We start from the raw sequence: 21,578 nt of genomic DNA, 5'->3' as shown, positions 1-21,578 counted from the left end.
AAGTGTGCGCTCTCCCTTTCATTACTGCCATGACCAGTATCACTATTTAGCTAGATCACGAACATTTGGTACTGATCCATCCTTGAGCTTTAACCTTTCAGCAAAACCTGCCTTGAGTTGTCCCTCGTTCAGGCACCTGCATTGCTTACAAGACATTGTTGTCGCTATAGCTGTTCGAGCGTGGAGAAAATGGCAGACAGTGTACTGTGGCTGAGGGCGGAAACAATGCTAATACAGAACAATCTGTCAGCGCCGTGGGTGGAAAAGGCGGTAATATTATATTAGATCCCCTTCCTACGTCAGAAAGGGAGAGAAATCCGAGTGGCTCATTTTATCACATGCTTGCAGAAAAAGGCTTACCAAAACAAGGTTACTGTCCTTTTTCACGTTTTCTGGGTTGGTAGATGCTCAGAGGAACCGATTATGGCACTTTAACACAGAAAAAGTCAGATTTTCATGATATATTCCCTTTAAATCCTATCTATTAATGAAATGTAAAAAAAAAAATCCCTAAACATTTAAAAAATGATACAAATAATACAAAGAAAATAATACATTTAATGCATATTTTCATAATTTTTCACTAAAATTATTTGAGATCAAATGAATTATTTGAGACCCCTCCGGTAACCCTTTTGAAGTCCTCAGATGTAACATTATTCCTATACAGTTCTGTGGCCATGTGTGGTTTGGCTGAACATACTAATGGTATCGTGCTTGCTTGTAGTGTGCGTGTGTGTGTGTGTGTGATGGTGGTCAGTGGTGTGATCCACGGCAGCGTGGAGCCTGTGGCTGAGACGCAGGCATCGTGAGCATGCAGTGATGTCAGGAGGCGCATGAAACTGCTGAATAATTGAGACTCACAGGCTGCTGTAGCTCTAAATGGAAAAAGAGGCTGAGACCTTCACCACTTCTGCACATCTGACCTCCCTCAGATCAGCTGCAGCATCGTGGCCTTGCCGTATTATCAGGGCCCTGGAATGCTTCCTCGCTGCTAGCTGGAGGGCGACTGGCAGAGGCCTGATAAACGTAACAGCACTGTTGTGGTGAATCTTTAATGGAACAAACTGTGAATTTTTAATGAACCCCAGCCAAATGGTGTGTGTTCACAATGGAAAGAGTGGCTGATGGTTGAGTGTGTATTGGGGCACATTTAAAGGAAAGACACAATTGTGTGCATGTTTATGATGTATGTGTGTAAGTACCAGTGAGGGCCAGAGGTGTGAAAGGGAAGGAAAGATAGTTGTGTACTCGTTAGATTTTTATGTACTTGTAAGTTAAGTGTGCGTGCATGTGTTGGGTTTGTATGATTCCATGAGGGATCATTTTCAAATCATGCTGGATAACACTATCATCAGTTTTTACATTCAAGTAAAACAAGGAAAAAACAAATACTAAGATAAACTTTTCAGTTCCTGGAGGGCCACTGTCCAGCAGAGTTTAGCTCCAACCCTATTTAAACACACCTGAACCAGCTAATCAAAGTCTTCAGGATTACTAGAAACTTTTTGGAGCTGGCTGGAGTGACACTCTACTTGACAGTGGCCCTCCAGGAGTGGAGTTTGATGTGTGAGTTACACGGATAACATAGTTTGTAATGAAAACTATGTATCACTTCAGTAATATTTCACAAAATGTAACCATTTTGACTAGCAATAGACTGATTCATCTTCAGGTATTTAGCCATTTTCCTTGATATTATCAGCTGATTTTGGGCCCTTTTTAGATAATCTGCATCTAGTCAACCATGTCCACTTGACCAATGCATAAACTACCATTCAAAAGTTTGCTGTCTTTTGCTGCCATGCTGTCTTTGCTTCCTGTGTCACTCTGGTTCCAGATTACCATGGTATGACTTTCACCTCTCTACACATTAAAGCACTCAATGTCAATGTACAGTAAAAAAGTATTTAGTCAGCCACCAATTGTGCAAGTTCTCCCACTTAAAAAGATGAGAGAGGCCTGTCATTTTCATCATAGGTACACTTCAACTATGAGAGACAGAATGAGAAAAAAAATCCAGAAAAGCACATGATTTAAACATGTCTGATTTTTAAATAATTGATTTGCAAATTATGGTGGAAAATAAGTATTTGGTCAATAACAAAAGTTAATCTCAATACTTTGTTATATACCCTTTGTTGGCAATGACAGAGTTCAAACGTTTTCTGTAAGTCTCCACAAGGTTTTTACACACTGTTGCTGGTAGTTTGGCCCATTCCTCCATGCAGATCTCCTCTAGAGCAGTGATGTTTTGGGGCTGTCACTGGGCAACACGGATTTTCAACTCCCTCCAAAGATTTTCTATGGGGTTGAGATCTGGAGACTGGCCTGGCCACTCCAGGACCTTGAAATACTTCTTACGAAGCCACTCCTTCGTTGCCCGGGCGGTGTGTTTGGGATCATTGTCATGCTGAAAGACCCAGCCACGTTTCATCTTCAATGCCCTTGCTGATGGAAGGAGGTTTTTACTCTCACGATACATGGCCCCATTCATTCTTTCCTTTACACGGATCAGTCGTCCTGGTCCCTTTGCAGAAAAACAGCCCCAAAGCATGATGTTTCCACCCCCATGCTTCACAGTAGGTATGGTGTTCTATGGATGCAACTCAGCATTCTTTCTCCTCCAAAAACGACAAGTTGAGTTTTTTTTTTTTTTTTTTTTTGTTCTCATCTGACCATATGACATTCTCCCAATCCTCTTCTGGATCATCCAAATGCTCTCTAGCAAACTTCAGACGGGTCCGGGCATGTACTAGCTTAAGCAGAGGGACACGTCTGGCACTGCAGGATTTGAGTCCCTGGTGGCGTAGTGTGTTACTGATGGTAGCCTTTGTTACTTTGGTCCCAGCTCTCTGCAGGTCATTCACTAGGTCCCCCCGTGTGGTTCTGGGATTTTTGCTCACCGTTCTTGTGATCATTTTGACCCCACGGGGTGAGATCTTGCATGGAGCCCCAGATCGAGGGAGATTATCAGTGGTCTTGTTTGTCTTCCATTTTCTAATAATTGCTCCGACAGTTGATTTCTTCACACCAAGCTGCTTACCTATTGCAGATTCAGTCTTCCCAGCCTGGTGCAGGTCTACAATTTTGTTTCTGGTGTCCTTTGACAACACTTTGGTCTTGGCCATAGTGGAGTTTGGAGTCTGACTGTTTGAGGTTGTGGACAGGTGTCTTTTATACTGATAACGAGTTCAAACAGGTGCCATTAATACAGGTAACAAGTGGAGGACAGAGGAGCCTCTTAAAGTAGAAGTTACAGGTCTGTGAGAGCCAGAAATCTTGCTTTTTTGTAGGTGACCGAATACTTATTTACACCATAATTTGCAAATAAATTCTTTAAAAATCAGACATAATTTGCAAATAAATTCTTTAAAAATCAGACAATGTGATTTTCTGGATTTTTTTTCTCATTCTGTCTCATAGTTGAAGTGTACCTATGATGAAAATTACAGGCCTCTCTCATCTTTTTAAGTGGGAGAAGTTGCACAATTGGTGGCTGACTAAATACTTTTTTACACTGTATGTACCAATTTCCTTTAGATGCCCTGAGTTCTACTTTGATTATGTCACCATGTTTCCTGTAACTTTAGATGAACTCATAGCTAATATTTAATTACAATTGCTTAGAAAGGGGTGTTTGAAAGAAAAGCTGCCTTAAATCAATTCGCAAGTTAGAATGTGTGATGTTTCTCATGTGCACAGTATCACTTGCAACCTTAATTAAACAGGATTTCCGATTACTAGTGTTGAGTTCATCAATGTCCAAATGTTTACTTGCCTTACTTACCACATGAATAGGTTATAAGGAATGTTCTTGGATCTGTGGAGATCCCAAGTCGTATTTTTTGGCTGAAGTTTAGCTTTAACTCATTTAACATACTGAGGGGTGAAAGAATTTTCTAGTGATCATAGCGCCAGCAGTTGTACAGCCAGATCAATTGTGTATCTAGTAGACAAAATGATGACACTTTTTTTGGCTGTCATGTATTGCTGAAAGAGATTCAAATTTTATGAAAGATGGCTGATATGCTGCTGATTTATTACATGAGTATTCGTTTTGTAGAAAATAATAAGGCAGATAGCTTATTTTGCTTTGCAATTTGAGAGCATATGGAAGCAATCATTTTCACTACCCTGGAGTTTGATTAGTATGTCTTGCTCAAAGGAAAGCCTACTGTGCATGTTTTCACAAAAGGAGAAGACTTAACTTCTGAAAAGTTACATTAACTATTCAGTTAGTTGGGAATTAAAATACTCCAAACTATGGACTCAACAAACCTCAATTAGCCTTGAGTTGAGTTTCCTGGATGCAATCCATACATGTAACAAGTTTGTTTATAGTTCTAGTTCAGCAGATGCCCTAAAATAATAACAGCACCTCTATAAACTTTCATTATGACTCTTAGCCTAGAAATCTAGACGCACTCTAGCGGCAGCAAATGTAATTTGCAGCCAGGGTCGTCTAGCAACTCTCCGTTGGCTTGCGAGCTGGAAAAACCAAACTCTGGTCAGGCCAATCACATCGTGTATAGCGTCGGTGGGCGGGCTTAACATAATGATGGCAGATTTGCGGCGGTTCCGCGGTGCTACTCGTAAACAAAGCTGGCGAACAGCGGTCTTTCGAAAAGGCTTTTGCCGCGACTCTGGAAAGACTTGGAGTTAAGCTTTTCTTTGAGAAAAGAACAAAGAGCTGCACTGAAGTCATTCGTAAGAAAGGAAGATGTGTTCGGAGTTTTGCCGATCGGATACGGTGAAAGTTTAATCCATCAACTAGCTCCGCTTCACCTTCTTCGTTGCTCTGGTTGGTTGTAGCGCTATCCTATTGCGTGCAGAGGGAATTTGAAAGACAACCGTTTATCCCGCCCCTCGGATTGAGCCCTGCCAATGGTGTGTTCCCAGACCCAACATCTTGATGTGGGTCTGGCTTGTCAGGCTATATGACTCTTGCTGATTTTCATAAAATTTCGAGGGATTTTGATGGCAACTAAACAATAGTTTGAAAAGAAGTGGTTGGGTTCCAGCATTAGGGATTTTTAAGATGATAGATTAACATCATAATATACGTTGCACTTGCACCGACAAGTAATGAACTACTTTTATTGCTCAATAATATCAACACAAAAGCTAATCTTCCTCTTCCACAGGACCAGAACACAGGTCTGTCATGCTATTTACACCGCAGGCTCTGTGCATTTCAAACCAATGAGTGTCGCTCTGTATTTTGTAAGGACATAATGTATTCTATGATATGCATAAGACTGTGCCATGTGGCACGCTGTACAAACATTGACACAGATAAACACCATTATTCAGGTGGCTGACTCGTTGTTTGCAAGGCCCTAAATAATTTATTCATATTTCAGGCTAGAGTCACTATCGCCAAGCTGGGAGAGCAGAAAGAGTTTTTGACCTGGCAATCTTCACTGAGCTGAGAATTATCTATTAAGCATTAAAACATTTCTGTCATGGACAGTATTCTCCTATCCTACAATACACACCATTAACAAAACAAAAAAAGCGAAATATTTGGCAAACAGGATTTTTTTGTATTTAGTAAATATTGGGATTCTTTTTTCCATTTCAACAGCTCCATTTCCATTGATCTTTTGGAACAGTGTTTAGAGTTAGATCTTAGATAATATTTTGGAATTAGATGCTCTTGTATTTAACACTACAAGCTAGCAGACTGTTACTGACATTCAAGATTCATATTTTCCCCCAATAACTATTGTATTTCAGTTCTTAAAACGTCTGGAAAAGGAAATTAATTGTGGTTAATTAATTTACCTATATTACTTTTTATTTTGTTCAAATTAATTTATATTTATGTATAACAATATATTATGATGTTGGGCAATGGTCTAAAAGGTTGAGGTCTCTCTTTGTTTATATTTTTGATGCTGTAGTGCTGAAAACTATTCTGGAGGCACCATAAGACAGAGCTCCGCCCACAAGTAGTGACCTCATACTCAAGAGTTTGTATCGTTAGTTTTGTTATTTTTGGCCTTTTTTACCCTCTCTTAAAAGGGGGTTCTAATGCTATTCATGCATTCTGACTTATTTACACTGTTAAAGAGGTAACACTTTACAATAAGGTTGAATTAGTTAACTTCAGTTAATGCATTAGTTAACATTAACTAATGCTGAACAGAGGTGTTGTTCATGGTTAGTTCATCTTTGTTAACGTTAGTTAATAAAAATCCAGCTGTTACGGTGCATTTACTAATGTTAACAAGATTTAAAAAAAGTATTAGTAAATGTTGAAATTAACATTAACAAAGATAAATAAATGCTTTATAAGTGCAGTTCATTATTAGTTCATGTTAACTGATGTAGTTAACTAATATTAACTAATGAACCAAAGTGTTTCCATTAAAGAGTTGGATTCTCATGCTAAACCTAGCCAAAATTTAAAAAAACGAGTTGGACATATGACGGAGTGTTTCTGTACCAAATACACTCCTTCAGGATTCGAATATAGTTCGGAACGTTTTTTCGAGTATGGCCCTGTATGACATCATAAAGGGCGAAATTCCTTGTATAGGCACTTCTCCCGGATGAGCGTGTGCGCACATCAACCAGAGCGAGTTTGGGTTACGGAAGCCGTCGGCAGTGCTGTCATTTTTTTAGACCACTGAATCAACAATATCTCTAAAGAAGTGTGTTTCTGGTTGTGAGGGAAAAATAACCTTGTTCAGCTTCCCAAATTCTCGGAGTTCTGCAAGTTTGTTTGTTCCCAGTCATGAGTCGAAACGGCAGGCGGTGAGTGAAACTGCATGGTAAATGGACTGCATTTATATAAAACTTTCAACAGACCCATGGCCATCCAAAGCGCCTTACACATATTGCCTCACATTAACCCATTCATACACCGACGGCGGTGTCAGCTCATGGACACCTCAACACTTGGTCAGGTGGAACCGGGGATTGAACCACCAACCTTCCGGTTTGTAGACAACCTACCTGAGCCACTGCCGCCCCATGTTTTGCATTAAATGTTTTGCACCCATGTTTTTGCATCAAATGTTTTGTTGGCCTCAACAAGCTTGGCTGTTTTCGGAAAGAATCGGTACAGTGTATCTGTCTTTTATAGATATGATAAAACAAAAGAGATCTGAAGGATGCTATACTACTCTATAGGTACTCAGATTGGCAGAAACGGTGTGTGTTATGTACCCTTTAAAAGTTTTTTTTTCATGCTGAAATTATTTTAACGTCATATTTCTAGAATTCTACAATAAATGTAATGGGCTACACCAAACCTACAGTAGGTTAATTTAATTTTGAACCAGTCAGTAAACACTTGAACCTGACCGAATTGACAGGGCAGTGAATTCACAACAAGGTCAGTCTTTATTCTCTCACGCTGTCATGCAATGGTCATAGGGATTTGTCCTACCTGCTTTGTTTTAACTGCTGGGAATCTGCAGGCGTCTAAAGCACGTAACAGGATAATCCCTGTTGGATCGGGGAGAGAGATGTAGTGACACCCTGGATCAGCAGATGGTCTGGTGCGGGACAGACGCACGGCTTAAGCTCACACTTACACACAAGAAGCATGTCAGCGTACAAAGCCAGACGCCCTCCACTTTACACAGAGCAGCTATGCTTATCCTTTCATCCTAGAAAGAGTTGAGCTGACGGGCTGTGAGTTAGCATACATTGTAAACATTGTTTCCGTTAGCCAGTGTTTAGGATTTTAAACTCTGTTACCTAATGAGGAAATAACTGCCAAGAGCCTTTGATGTGATTGCTGCGGCCATGGGATGTTTTTCCCCTCTTTTGGAAGAGGTGGGCATAGTTTTAGTGCAGAGGTTATACACATGTTTGTGAGCGCTGTCTTATTTAGAAACTCATCAGTAGGGCCGTTCCGGTTGACAGTCTTACTGTCCTTTGTTGAATGTTTACCTTTATCATAGCGTGTCAATAAACTTGCACAAAGCACACATACACACCCTTCCTAAACGCCTGAATTTTATCTTGTAGTCAAGAAAGGTTCAGTGTGTGGATTGATGGCAGAGTGAGTGTGTGGTGGTGAGTGACAATGCTGTTGGTGGTTGGACTGCTCTCATTCCATGCCTCTCCACAAAAGTATGCAATTGAACTTTGAAATCAATCAGAGGAAAGAGTTTTGAACTGAAACCACTTGAATGAGCATCAGGGATGTGCAAGAGCAGTCATAATTGAGTCGTGTGGTTGTCTGAATTGTTGATTTTTCTCAGATGTTCAAGTCGTGATGTAACGGATGCATTGTGATGTATCCTTGGTTCTGTCTGTTGTTGATTGGATCTGATCTGAATGTGAGCTTGCAGTCGATTGTAAGAAAGGGGTGGGGCTTTAGTGGCGTACGTCACAAGAGAAGATTGAGAAAGACTTTGTGAGAGTTATGACATTTATATTTCATGCTGACTTTTATACTCATGGCGAGTAAATGTAAGGAAAATGTAAGTAAATATATTCTCCAGTACCAGCTTAATGTCAGCCAAGGTAGGTTGATTCCCACGAAATGTATAAACATATACAAAACTATCATCATTTGACATTGTTTTGTGATTGGTTCTCCCAAAAAACATAGACCTTCAGATTATACATGATAAAGGGAACTTTGTTCCCAGCAGTCGATTTGAAGTCAGACATTAATTGCCGTTTATTATTGTAGAAGGAGGTGTATTTCTTTGTCAAACAGTGCTTTAATGGCTGTAGTGGCATTGCTTTAAAGGGGATGGATTTAGAGATGCAACTTCTCTGAGAGCGTTTATCATGCTGACAGTCTAACAGCATGCTAAAGTATAACATGCCGTCAGTTTTTTATTTATTTATTTTTTTGAACACTTAAAGCACTCTAAACATAACGCTCAAACATAATAAAATTAGATAAACTAGGACCTCACTAATCACATGGTCAGTTGGTGGACAGTCCTGAGTGAAAGAATTTGCTGTGCATCTGAATGCTTGGAAAGCTGGCATACTTGTTTTGCTCTGGACCTAAATCATCTCAGGGGTGGTCATTCTTTTGACCTTAACCTGAAGTTGACAATTCTGCCTTTCCACAACACCAGGCCTGGATCACGCCTCTGATATACACTGAGTGAGCGCAATCCATCGCAGACTTGCAGAGCTGAGAGAGGAAGCCAGCAGGCTTGGCTCTCTTAGCTTCGCTCATGCCAAATTAGTAGTGAGTCTGTCCTTTTCTTTTATTCTGAGAAGTTTCAGCTTTTTACTGCTGTTGCTGCTCCCCATGTGCTTTATTAATGTGCTGCAGGTGAAAGACTCCCTGCCTAACTGATTGAATTTAAAAGTAGAATTGTCTGTTCTGCCTGTGTATTTCTATGGTATTACTTGTGTCATCCCTGAAGCAAGGCCATGCATGCAAAATGAGCAGTTTTGATCAGTGTGGCTGGCATCAGTATGTATATGATCTAGAAGATTGTCAAGTCCACTAGGATAAGTAAACATTGTAGGGATTCTACAGTTGCTTTTTTACCTTTTTCAAAGTCTCCATCTGATGCGCTTTTTTTTATATTGAAATATTTCTGTCATCCTTTTAATCAGAAACCTGTATTATTGTCTTTCTTCTGTAGCCGCTCTTTTTCCTTGCAATAAAAGGTTAAAAATTCCAGATGTCAAGATTGAAAAAGACAAAAAGCCCCATAGAAGTTTTTAATATTGCGCTCAAGTAATATGGACTACTAATAAGTACCATATAAGTATGAATATGTATGAAGTGGCTGAGAATACTGAACTACAATTATTCACTGAATAAAACCTTACATTTGGTCTCTTTCCCTCACACAAAAATATTGAATTTAAAAGGGACTATTCACCCAACATGTATTACTCACCCTCATGTTGTTCTAACTCTCCCTTTATGATCCTTTATGGCATTTACTTCATATTATAGTACATAAGTCATATATGGACTATATGGTTTTAATAATGCTATTTGGAGCTTTCCTGATCACTGTTTATTTCTGTAGTGTGAACATTCTTCAAAATATCTTCTTTAATATTCTATGGAAAAATTAATGCAAGTTTGAATGAACAACTTGAATGTTAGAATATCCGAATATTCTATATAGAGAGTTAGAATATAGAATATCATGAATGAGAGTACATGATGATAGAATTTCTGACGGAAAACGGAAACAGGCGCTTTTTCGTTTTATTTTGGCCCATCTCCATTTCGGACTTGCGCAAAACTGCATTGCGATCATTTCCCAAAATGCCATTTGTGTGGAAATATTATGAAGTATGCAAACACACTGAAGACAAACGCACAGCGGAAAACACAGAAAAGCCAGCAGAGCAAATTCTGTACCTGGCACAGCACTCGTGCCTGAAATATTGCTAAATATAGGTACCATATTACATATTCATTATAACCTTTACTGTTTTTCTATATTTAATGCATGTTTGAATAAATCTGGCAAGTTTTTATGGCTGCCACCACCATTTAAATGTTTATGTCGAAAAACGAATTGGAGTAGAAATATGATTATGTAATTGTAAAGTGGATATTCTAACTTATTATTATTTTTACCTTCAATATTATAGTAGGCTAATGTAGCTTTGTATTTGTGTTTGTATAGGCTACAACTGACTCGCATAGCTTACAGCATTAGTTTGCAAAATTTGCTGTGTGTGTGTGTGTATCCAAAATAATCGATATTGAATCAAATCAAAATCTAATCGAATTGTGAAATTTGTGTCAATACCCAGCCCTACTATTTATAAGCATAGAGCTGCTTTGTTTACAGATGTAACAGAGGAAACACTCTAGTGCTACTGTACCCTAAGCACCATCTACTGGCAGAGAGTGAATTTGCATTTTCGTTCAATCTCTCTGCTGTTTCTGTTTTGTGCAAGTGTGTCTTCTGTAGCATGCACACATCTAAAGTCAAATCATTCTGTTTTAGCTTTAAATCTTGAAATTATATTTTCAATTACAAAAACAACTGCTCATGCTACATGTGTAGCATCTTTGTTTGGATCACGATTAAATTCAGTGGTTGCCTCTAATTCCAAATAGTTAAAAGTGTAGTTTCTCTTTTATAGAGCAAATAAGCAATACATTTGCTTAAAGAAAAAGAATCGGCAATGAAAAATCATGATTGGTACATCCTTAGATATTACTGTATTTCAGAATAGCTGATATAATTGTGTTTTTGTTGTTGTTGTTTTTTATTGTAAAGTGGTGAGCCATTATGTGAGGCAATGTGTTTCTCTCCTGACCGGATCTTTGTTTCCTCATCAGTATTAAACAGATGTCAGAAATGCATCACAGTCTTTCACAATTAATTTCATCAGTTTAACAACATGTAGCACATCTGTCAAACAAGCTGTGTCTCCTGGTGTGTGCGGAGTGGTGGAGAACACCGACTGCACCCAGTCCTGCGACATGCAACAGCTGCAGCCGGTATGACGCAGGGAGTGTCTGTGGTCAGAGAGGAATTGCTCCTATGCTCACACACACCGAACAAATGCGATAGCCAGTAGATTTCGGTATGCATATGTGAATTTATGCATTTATGCGATATTAGTCAGAATGTGAATTATTACAGAGAGTGAGAGTTTTGACACTATGATTGTTTGTTTGTTTGTTCGGAATCTTTGTTTGACACTATCAAGTTATTTTCAAGTGGACCGTAGGCCTCAAAAGCACATAAACTGTTTGGCTTTTCCATTAGAAAAGCATCACACACACCTCCTGAGACAGATTGAATGATAGAGAGAAGTGAAGGAAAGCATATGGGTGGAAAGGGAGCTCAATGAGGTGGAAGGAGACGTCAGGTGAATGTTACCATGGTGGCAGGAGAGGATATAATGTTATAATAAATTTGTGCGTACACAATCAGATGCTCGTTCTCGTCCCCCTGCAGTTGTCTGTGTAAGTAAAACTCTGCGGCAGATTAGTCGGTTGATGGTGAGGGATCAGACATCCCCGCCACAGCACCGTAAGCTGTTTTTAAAAAAGTGACAGGCCCTACCGCCTCGGTTTGTGGGAGTGTGTGTGTTATTTGGAGGACATCAGCCTGTCTGTCTTGTATTTGCAGGCATTGGATTTGATGGACAGGCTGAGATGTAGTGTTTTCTCATGCTTTGGATATTGAGGGCTGTTTTTGGTTGTTTATTCTGGCAGTACGAAGCCTCATTGGTATGAGCTGAAGAACCAAGCCGAGCTTCTTTCCTGCATTACTGGAGTGTCTGTCTCACTGGAGTCATTTTGATTTGCTCTCTGATGGCTTGGCTTACAGCACACTTGTGTGAACGGTGCTTACGTTGAACCAGCGATAAAGTGCCATAGAGGTCTGGATTTCATTAAAAAACACGCATATACACAAGGTTTTCCTTTCTTTTCTTTTCTTTCTCCCTTATATTTTTACACACATCCCTCTAACACACACACATATTTCCCCTCTGGCTTTGCTGCTGTTGGAGGACCGGTTTCATTCTGCACCCACTGCATTAATAAGAGTCGACTGGATCTGGTTCCAGGTAGAAGCGGTTTCTCTCTGACTGTCCCTTCCAGCAGTGTCACCCTGTCCAAATCACTCTGTTTACCCAAGATAAACAACCGTCTCACACCCTCTTCTGCTCTCACTGACTTCATACTTTGCAGTCTGTAAAAACATTATTGCAAATACCAGAATAGCCAGTATTTTGATCAATGTTTGTTATTCTAGATATATTTATAGTGTTACGTGTTTTTTTTTTTACCAAACAGCCAACAATCACTGTAGAAGTAAAATATATGTAGTATAAAATAATCACGGCATGTTTTATGATTTTCAGTACATTATTTACTAATGAACTGGAATAATGAACAATAAGCAACTTTTCCTACATATATTTTTAATTTTGTGACTGGGATGAGCGTGATATGTCACTGTTGAGAGAGAACTTGCTTCGTCATAGCTGGACTGTCTATCTGTGAGAGAATCTAAGTACTGGAGTCTATTAGTTTGTTATTAATCAACCGAAATTTGGCCATTTTCAGATTATCAACCACTGCCATTTCCCATTTGGCTGATTGACAGAAGTGGTCAAGATTCTGCCTCAAGTCTGTTCTAGAATTAAATGACAGCCTTGTCAATTAATATTTTCTTTTTTCTTTTCTTTTTTCTTTCTTTTTTTAAATATTGTATCGTTTCCAATTTTGATCTCTGAAGTTATTTGATTTAAAAATACAGTAATATTGTGAAACTCCTTTCTATTTTAGCTATTTTAAAATGCTATTTATTCCTGTCATGGCAAAGCTGTATTTTCAGCATCATTACTCCAATCTTCAGTGTCACATGATCCTTCAGAAATCATTCTCATATGCTGATTTGGTGCTCAAGAAACTTCAATGTTGAAAGCAGTTTGCTACTTAATATCTTTGTATCTAATATATTTTTTTCAAGATTTTTTAATGAAAAGTTCAAAAGAACAGAATTTATTTGAGATAGACATCTTTTGTAATATACTTATTATAATTGTTGTTATTAAACGTGCATTTACTGTCACTTTTAATCTATTTAATGTGATTTGCTGAATAAAAGTATACATTTATTTCAAAAAACGAAAACTGTAACGGTAACACTTTACAATAAGGTTTATTTTGTTAACATTAGTTATCTACAGTAGTTAACATGAACTTACAATGAAAAATATTTCTGTTAATCTACACATTTACTAATACGCGATTAAAATCAAAAGTTGTATCTGTTAACATTCATGAACTAACAATGAACAGTTGTATTTTTATTAATTAATGTTAACAAAGATTAATTAGTACAGTAATGAATGTATTGCACATTGTTAGTTAATATTAGTTAATGCATTAACTATTGGAACCTTATTGTAAAGTTTTACCAACCTTACTGACCCCAAATTTTTGAAGTAGATCTCTAGTAGACTCAGTATCTGAACTGAACTTGACATTCAAAGCGTTGCTGGTTCAAACCCTGAAAGGAGCAAACCATGAGTTGTTCCTGTGACATTCTCACTGTATTGAGTGGTACTTTAAGTCTGCTAAATGACCACTACTGACATAGATATCTACGCTTTTGAATAACTGCTGTTGGGACATTGTGGAATAGCAGATGCTGGACCACATTTGCATTTCCTGAAGGAAATGCCAGAGCTTGCAAGACAGCAAAAATATTAGTAAACAAGAGAACATCAGGAAAGGGGCAGGACTGACAGATTGGAGCTCATGTCAAAGATATGGGCAGGGTTATGACAAATGAATCTAAATGATAACACTCCACCGTGTTGTCTGTTGTCACGTAACAACTGACCAGCAGGAAAGGAAGGGACGGAGAGCGAGACGAAAGTCAATAGTCTTCGACTGGAGTTAGCTTGTGATTTGTAAACAGTGAGGAGACTAAGGTCAGCGTTGATGAGCCAACAGAGGATGAAAAATAAAGCAAGCGGACTGAACGAGTGGAAAGGCCACAACAAGGGCACGTCTCTGGAGTGCAGAGGAAGGGGGACTGTGCACCATGGAGCTTTTTTGCTGTCATTGTACCAAAAAATTAAGTAAAGAATAATTGATGACGGGCTGTTGCATTATTAGAAAAACAATGCACACCCGAGATGGTAATGCGGCTGTTACACCTCGGTTGTGCATTATTTTTCTAATAATTCAACAGCCCGGAGTCAATTATTCTGCCTATACTACGGTTACTACACCTCAATATATTGTTCTGATGTATTTCAAGACGTTTGTCAGGTTTTTGTCCTTAAAACGCTCTTGTGTGGAGGACTATTTTCTTACACATTTCATCACAAGCCTTTTTGGCAAATTCCAAAACGTCATTTTAGAGCTAGTAACAGAGGCTTGAGCCACTGGTAGCAGACTAATGCAGTTATTAAAGGGTTAGTTCACCCAAAAATGAAAATTCTGTCATTAATTACTTACCCTCATGTCGTTCGACACCCGTAAGACCTTTGTTCATCTTCGGAACACAAATTAAGATATTTTTGTTGAAATCCGATGGCTCCGAAAGGCCTCCATTGGGAGCAATTTAACTTGCACTCACAAGACCCATAACCGCTACTAAAGACGTCGTTACAAAGTCCATCTCACTACAGTGCTTCTACAATAATTTTATGAAGCGACAAGAATATTTTTTGTGCGCAAAAAAAAATCTAAATAACGACTTTATTCAACAAGTTTCTGTCTCCCGCCTGGGCCTTTGACGTGAACTCAAGAAGCACCACAACGCATGCGCGAGAATATGACTTTCATTTCGCGGCTTTGATAAGGCACTTTTACGTGCACTTGTTCGTTCCGCATGGTTCGAGCATCCAGGAAATGCACACTTTAGCCCCATTTTGAGCACTACGCCAAGACCTAAAGCACAATCAATGTAGAATTCAACAGTTTAGATACTGTTCCTCAGTCTTCCTCTGCTTGTAAACAAAGTTCCTCGCTTCCAGGTCATATGTCAGAACGCCGGCTCTACGTCATTTTTGGGTGAACTAACCCTTTAATGCAGTTATATTAGAGAGAGAGAGAGATTACGAGTGTGTGAATTAATTACCAACGTCTACTTATAGCGAAACTATGTTTATTTGCACCTCGCTAGTGAGAAACATAATTTCAAGCTGCTAAACTATTTACTGGTAAAATCGTCAGAGCAGCGCTGACCACGTGAGTGTGTGTCCGTACAATAGCCTATGTGTGTGTGTTTGAGTGGGAGACAGCACGAAAGTGCTTATCCATATAAACTAATAAATGCATCATAATACGTAATAAAACTTATAATAACAATCATTTTGTGACAAAAAAACGTGGAAATAATTTGTCGTTTTAATCCTATTGTTTACTATATTTATTTGCTCAGTCAGTGTCGTTGTGGGTTTTGGGTCTGTAGACATTTTAAATAACTGAAATCCTTTGGCAAAGTGATATGGAACTGTAATGTGGTCAAGACCTGCCTGGAACACCTTTAGATGTGCGTTTCCCTGACAATAATTGCACACCTCAGAACGTTCGTCAACCAATCAGAATCAAGCATTCAACAGTCCCGTGGTATAACCTGTTATATGGAATATACACTACCGTTCAAAGGTTGTGGGTCGGTACGATTGCATATTAAAAAGACAATGTTTTAATGTAATTGATGGCAAAGCTGAATTTTTAGCAGCCATTACTCCAGTCTTCAGTGTCATTGTTAAACACACTATTTCACTATGAAAATGCACTTTATCAATTAGTTTTGCTGTTGCTTTGTGTCCCGTGCTGCTTTTCATCATGAGCATTGTGTTTTTAAGATGATATATGAAGGCATATGCCCAGCATATTTTGATCATTCATTTAGCAATTTATTTTTGTACTTTTGCACATTCCTCGCTTATGAGTAGGCTGTATGTTTTATGTACGTTTCTGTATGGCTGAAGTTTATCTAATAGGTTTTGGTCGACCCACCATGGCTATGATAAATCCAAACTTTTGGAAATCTGCCCACAGCTTGCGTGCTGGGAGAGGAGACCTAATCCTACCCCAGACGCCATGCGCTGATGTCACCAGAGTCCTCCCAGCATTTCATCCTGAGATTCACCTGCTGTGGGAAATGACCTCACACAACCCTGGGTTCTTTACTCGCAGATTCAGTTTTTAACATACCTTAAGCTCTTTCATCTGCCCTGACGCTGATCTGAGAAGAATGTGAACACAATGACGTCCCCCCATTGTCTCAAGTGGCTTAATCGCAGTCTCTGTATGTGTCTCTCTCCCCAGAGATCTGTGTACAGCACAATAGTTCACCTTTTAGCTCATGAAGGAGTGTACTTGTATCCATCTGGGTCGTGATAACCTGTATAACTCAGTATTATAATGTCTAGTCCCTCACCTTTTCCAGTCCGTGTAGGAGTGGCCCAACTGTCTGTTCAGAGTCTGGGCTGACTAATAAGTGCCGGTACATATGGTCTCGTGTCCTGTGATGTCAGGGGATCTGTGAGAGCAGGAGCAGCTTGCGCATATGTGCGCACATTTCCTCAATGTGTTTTTCAGAGCTGAAGGACTCAACTAAATTAAATTAAGCCAATTCATTTTTGCTGTGTAGCATCTGTTTGCAAATCCAGAACAGAATTGATACTTATAGCGCTGCATGGCTCCTATTACAGAAAAAAATACTGCCGTTGTACCGTGGTATATGGTGACTATTTATGTGTGTACAATGCAATGAATATATTACCATGGATTACTTTGTGCTGTATTGTAACTGTAAAAGCAGTAATGCATCTGGCAGCAGGTTTCCTTCCCCTTTGCACATTTTCACTTACTTCTAATGTGTTTCTCTGCATTGCGAGCTTGACCACAAAGATTTACACCCTCTCGTGGGTGCATCTGCTCATACTCGTGCTGAAGTTTCATCATTGTATTGACTTGATAACAGAAGTTATTTCATTGCTGCCACTGATAGTCATGAAAGAAACTACCGGTAATTGATTTGACTTGACGTTTTTATTGTTTAAGGAACTTGGAACAAGCACGTGCAAACATAGTGCTTTAAAACGGATCTATATTTATGGTACATTATAAAACGCACAGTTCTGATTGGATGCTGCTGTCGTAAAATCTGATAAACATCTTGAAGGTGTTACTGCAGCTGCACATTCAATATTAATGTGTGAGATTCTTCGTTGCTTGGCAGGTATAAACAGCCTACAGCTAGACCATTTTTTCCCCTTATTATTACACTACAGTTCAAACGTTTCAGGTCAGCAAGTACCTAATTAGAAATGAATAACTTAATTCAGCAAAGATGTGTTAAATTGAACTAAAGTGACGGTAAAGAATTTTCCTGAATATTTTAAAATAATATTCACAAAAATATTAAGCTGTGCAATTATTTTCAACATTGATAATAATAAGAAATGTGTTCTGTGCAGCAAATCAGCATATTAGAATGATCTGTGAAGTATCATGTGACACTGAAGACTGGCGTAATGATGCTGAAAATTCAGCTTTGCCATCACAGGAATAAAAGACATTTTAAAATAGATTAAAATATTACAATATTGTGTATTGTGTTATAGAACAATTACTATAAGATAGTAAAAAAAAAAACTATATTTCACAATATTACTGTTTTAGTATATTTTTGCTCAAACAAATGCAGGCTTGGTGAAAAAAAAAGCATAAAATCGACCCCAGACATTTTTTTTTTCTTAACCACATAAATAATGTTTTAAATTCTATTTTCATTGATCGTTTTCTGAAACGGAAAAGGAAATTGTATTGTGTTTGTTTTGTGGAAAGTTCCTGCTATCTATTCGATTTTAATTTTATTTTTACATTACAGTTGCAGTTCATCATATCCCATCATGCTCATTGTCATTAACGGTTTGTGCTGATCCAATCTCAGGACTCTTATACACCTTCTGATGTTTCATTTAACTGTTCATAGCAGTCATTTTAGTGTTTTTGCTTTCCGAATCTCTCTATCTCTGAGAGCCTATGACATCATGGACATAACCACACAGTGAAAAAGCAGCACTTAGCCCAATTGGATTTTAGAGATGGTCACTGAACAACACATCATTTATTTATGTCTTCAGTAATGGGATAAAAAGAAAGAAAACGAAAAGGAGTGCACAAAAGGAGGAGCGTGAGTGGAACGAGGGGGAAAGCCACTCAAAGCCATTTCACTTTCTTGAAGCCTTTATCAGTTGCATCAGATCACAGCCATCAGTGGATTTGTGTTTATTCCACTTCAAACTTGATTTATAATGCAGTGGATGAATAGCTTGTGGAAGGTGCAGCAAATGATAAAAACGAACGTTTTATTACACATACTCAAAGTGTTTAATTTATGTGTGTGTTTGTTTTCTCCGCAGTCATTGCATGCCAGCAGTCGTTGTACGGCTGTCTCTCACGCTCAGCCATCAGATTAACTGTTCTGTAGGGAGCCGAATATTAAATGTCCTGCATTAATTCTGTTAGGTAATAAAGACATCTGCTGCCGTAAACCGAACGCACACGCACATCACTCACAGCGGTCACCGTTCGTTCTTTCAGAGGGATGTTTATTAGGTCGAACTTCTCAGAAAAGCTTTAAGCCACCCGTGATCCTACACCCACGTGCATTTCTACAAATATGAAAAAACTGTGCGTGTGTGTGTTCATGAGAAGTAGTGTGTGAATGCTAAGGCTGTGTGATGGTAGTGTGGTGGTGATGGTTTTTAGATGAATATTTGATACTTTAAGATCGAAGCTGATGTCATTTTCTGAGAGTCGTGCTTTGGGGTTGTCAGAGGGATGGAAGTCTTTCTGGTAGAAGATCCACATGCGGTTAGGCCTCAGACAGGAACATAGCAACATACATACATAAACAACACATTATAACTTGTAATATTTCCTATAGTTTGAGGTCTGGCTCATTTTAGACGAGTAGCACACACCTGGCACTGTGTGATCTTGGACTAAGGATATGTTATGTGTAAGAGCGGAGTGTGTTAGTGTGTTTATGGGAGACTGATCTGACCCAGCAGGAGTGCCTGCATTGAGTTCATGATTTGAATTCCTACTAGTGGTTCTCTGCTGCTGCAGATGAGAGTGTGTGTTTGAGTTCACATGTGCATTCTTATCAACTAGGGTGTTGCCTGGCGTCATGCAGACAACTCTAGTTAAGATGCTTGACATGTTTTTTTTTTTGTCAATCATTCTTTGGATTAAGTATACACAACACCAAATACCAACAGGCCTGCATTAAAAACTCTGCTTTTCCATGCTGACACATCTCTTTATGTATCATGATCACTTCTCTACCATGAATGGTGGTGCATAAATAATTGTTTATGGGCTGGGAAGACCTAAGTATTCCTATTATGTATTTACACTGCAGAAGCAGTTTGCTTGTGTGTCCGTTTTATTTCCCTCCCATAAAAATCTTTAAACGTTTCCCAAAGAGGCTATGACCTTGTATCCTTTTAGAGATCGATGCTCGTTATTTCAGGATGGGCAGTTATATTAATCTCGGCTGCTTTCTTTATAGAGTGGACATCTTTACTTTATGCACGTTGCATGTGCAAAGGGTCATTAACTATATTCCTGCTAATAATAGAGCAGAATGCCTGCTATATATGGCACTAAACGGTTGCATTGACTGTATCACAGGCCCTGTTTACACATGGGATTGATGTCCATCTCAGGGTGAATGGATCACATCAGTCTTTTCTATATAATGAGAGTGAACCAAATGACCAAAAAAACAGCATTAAAAACAAAACAAAAACAAAGGTGACCATACGACTCATGATCTCTCTTCTGTCTTCTGAAGCCAAAGGAGAAGCAGAGATGATTTGTGACTTTTCTAAGAACATTAAGAACTTTTAAACAGTACTGTATGTGTTCTTCACTGATAATGTTTGTGTTCTGACATGTGTGGAGGTTCAGTGGTTAAATGTGCTGAATTGTTCTCTCTGTGTCTAATCCTCAGATCATCAGAAGCTGGAGAGAGAGGCCCGGATCTGCCGTCTGCTCAAACACCCCAACATAGGTGAGTCTCAACATCATGCTTGTGCTCAATGCAGGGGGTGCAGATTTGAGTCCTGATCCTATTCTTCAAAAATAATAGTGAGTGTATTTACACAGTAAGGAATACTGTAAAAACATGCTTCACAGTCAACACAAGATTATTTGCATGGAATGATAAAGGATGTGGCTGACACGACAGATCACACAGACAAAATCTCCGGCTCATGCAAAATCATGGAAATAGCTCAGGCTTCGTCCCTTCAGGGAACAGCTGAGTTCTGTGGTAAGATGATGTTTCTGCATGGTTACATAGAACACAGAGGTAATCACCAGGTGCAAAAAAGAAAGCTAGAAAGTATTTGTGAATTCAACATCAAGATGTTGGCGAATTTGAAGAAGTTATGAAGGGGTCGGAGCTGTTTGAGAAAATATCCTTTAATTGTGTTTAAATGACACACACCACGGACTTCTTTATCATGGAAAATTCACCCAGAAGTTGCAGTTTTGTCAGCATTTACTTTCCTTCATGTTGTATTATTTCCTTTTTCTTCGGTGAAAGACAAAATGAGGATTTAGACACAATGTTCAAGCTGCTCCTTTTCATACAAAAGCAATTTAAACTCCAAAAAGGACTTAGTCCATATGACTTTGGCTATTCCAAGTTTTCTGAAGCCATACTATACCTTTATAGGTGAAACGTATGTCATTGTTCATTGATAATCATTCTTAGTAGCCACAATTGTTGGTTTATTTTGTGTTTTTGTAGCCCTCTAATTTTCTTCTTTCTAGGAAGTGTCTCCCTTCCCACCCTCTTATCTCTCCTCTCTTGCTTTTCTTTCTTCTGTATCCCCTCCCTTCCATTCCCAGTGGCCTAAATCTGTCTTTTGTACCCTTTACTGTTTAGCCGCCTTAAATGGCCCTTTCTTTCTCTATCTCTCTTTCTCTCTCTCTTTATCTCTCTCTCTCAAAGGATCAGATTGTCATGTTTTCTGCATGGACTGCCAATAAACTCCTAACAAAAAGAGCAATCAAGTGTGTATATAGGAGAGAGAGAGAGCAAGCTTAAAAAGCCTATGGCAGCAAAGACCCAAACTAACACCCGTTC

The 21,578-nt window shown here is 38.8% G+C and overlaps 1 protein-coding gene across 16 annotated transcripts in view; it reads left to right on the top strand.

Moving 5' to 3' along the window:
- Positions 1–21,578, top strand: part of camk2g2 (calcium/calmodulin-dependent protein kinase (CaM kinase) II gamma 2) — a 76,212-nt gene that overhangs the window by 14,841 nt on the left and 39,793 nt on the right. For all 16 annotated transcript variants that reach the window (XM_079843178.1, XM_079843175.1, XM_079843182.1 and 13 more), the window contains exon 3: positions 20,436–20,495. In XM_079843178.1, coding sequence (XP_079699304.1) covers positions 20,436–20,495 — 60 coding nt within the window. The remainder of the gene's footprint in view (positions 1–20,435; positions 20,496–21,578) is intronic.

The sequence above is a fragment of the Gobio gobio genome (genome assembly GCF_949357685.1).
Source record: "Gobio gobio genome assembly, chromosome: 18".
NCBI lineage: Eukaryota > Metazoa > Chordata > Actinopteri > Cypriniformes > Gobionidae > Gobio > Gobio gobio.
The sequence above is the reverse complement of the archived record's forward strand: the minus strand, read 5'-3'. Positions and strand labels throughout refer to the sequence as shown.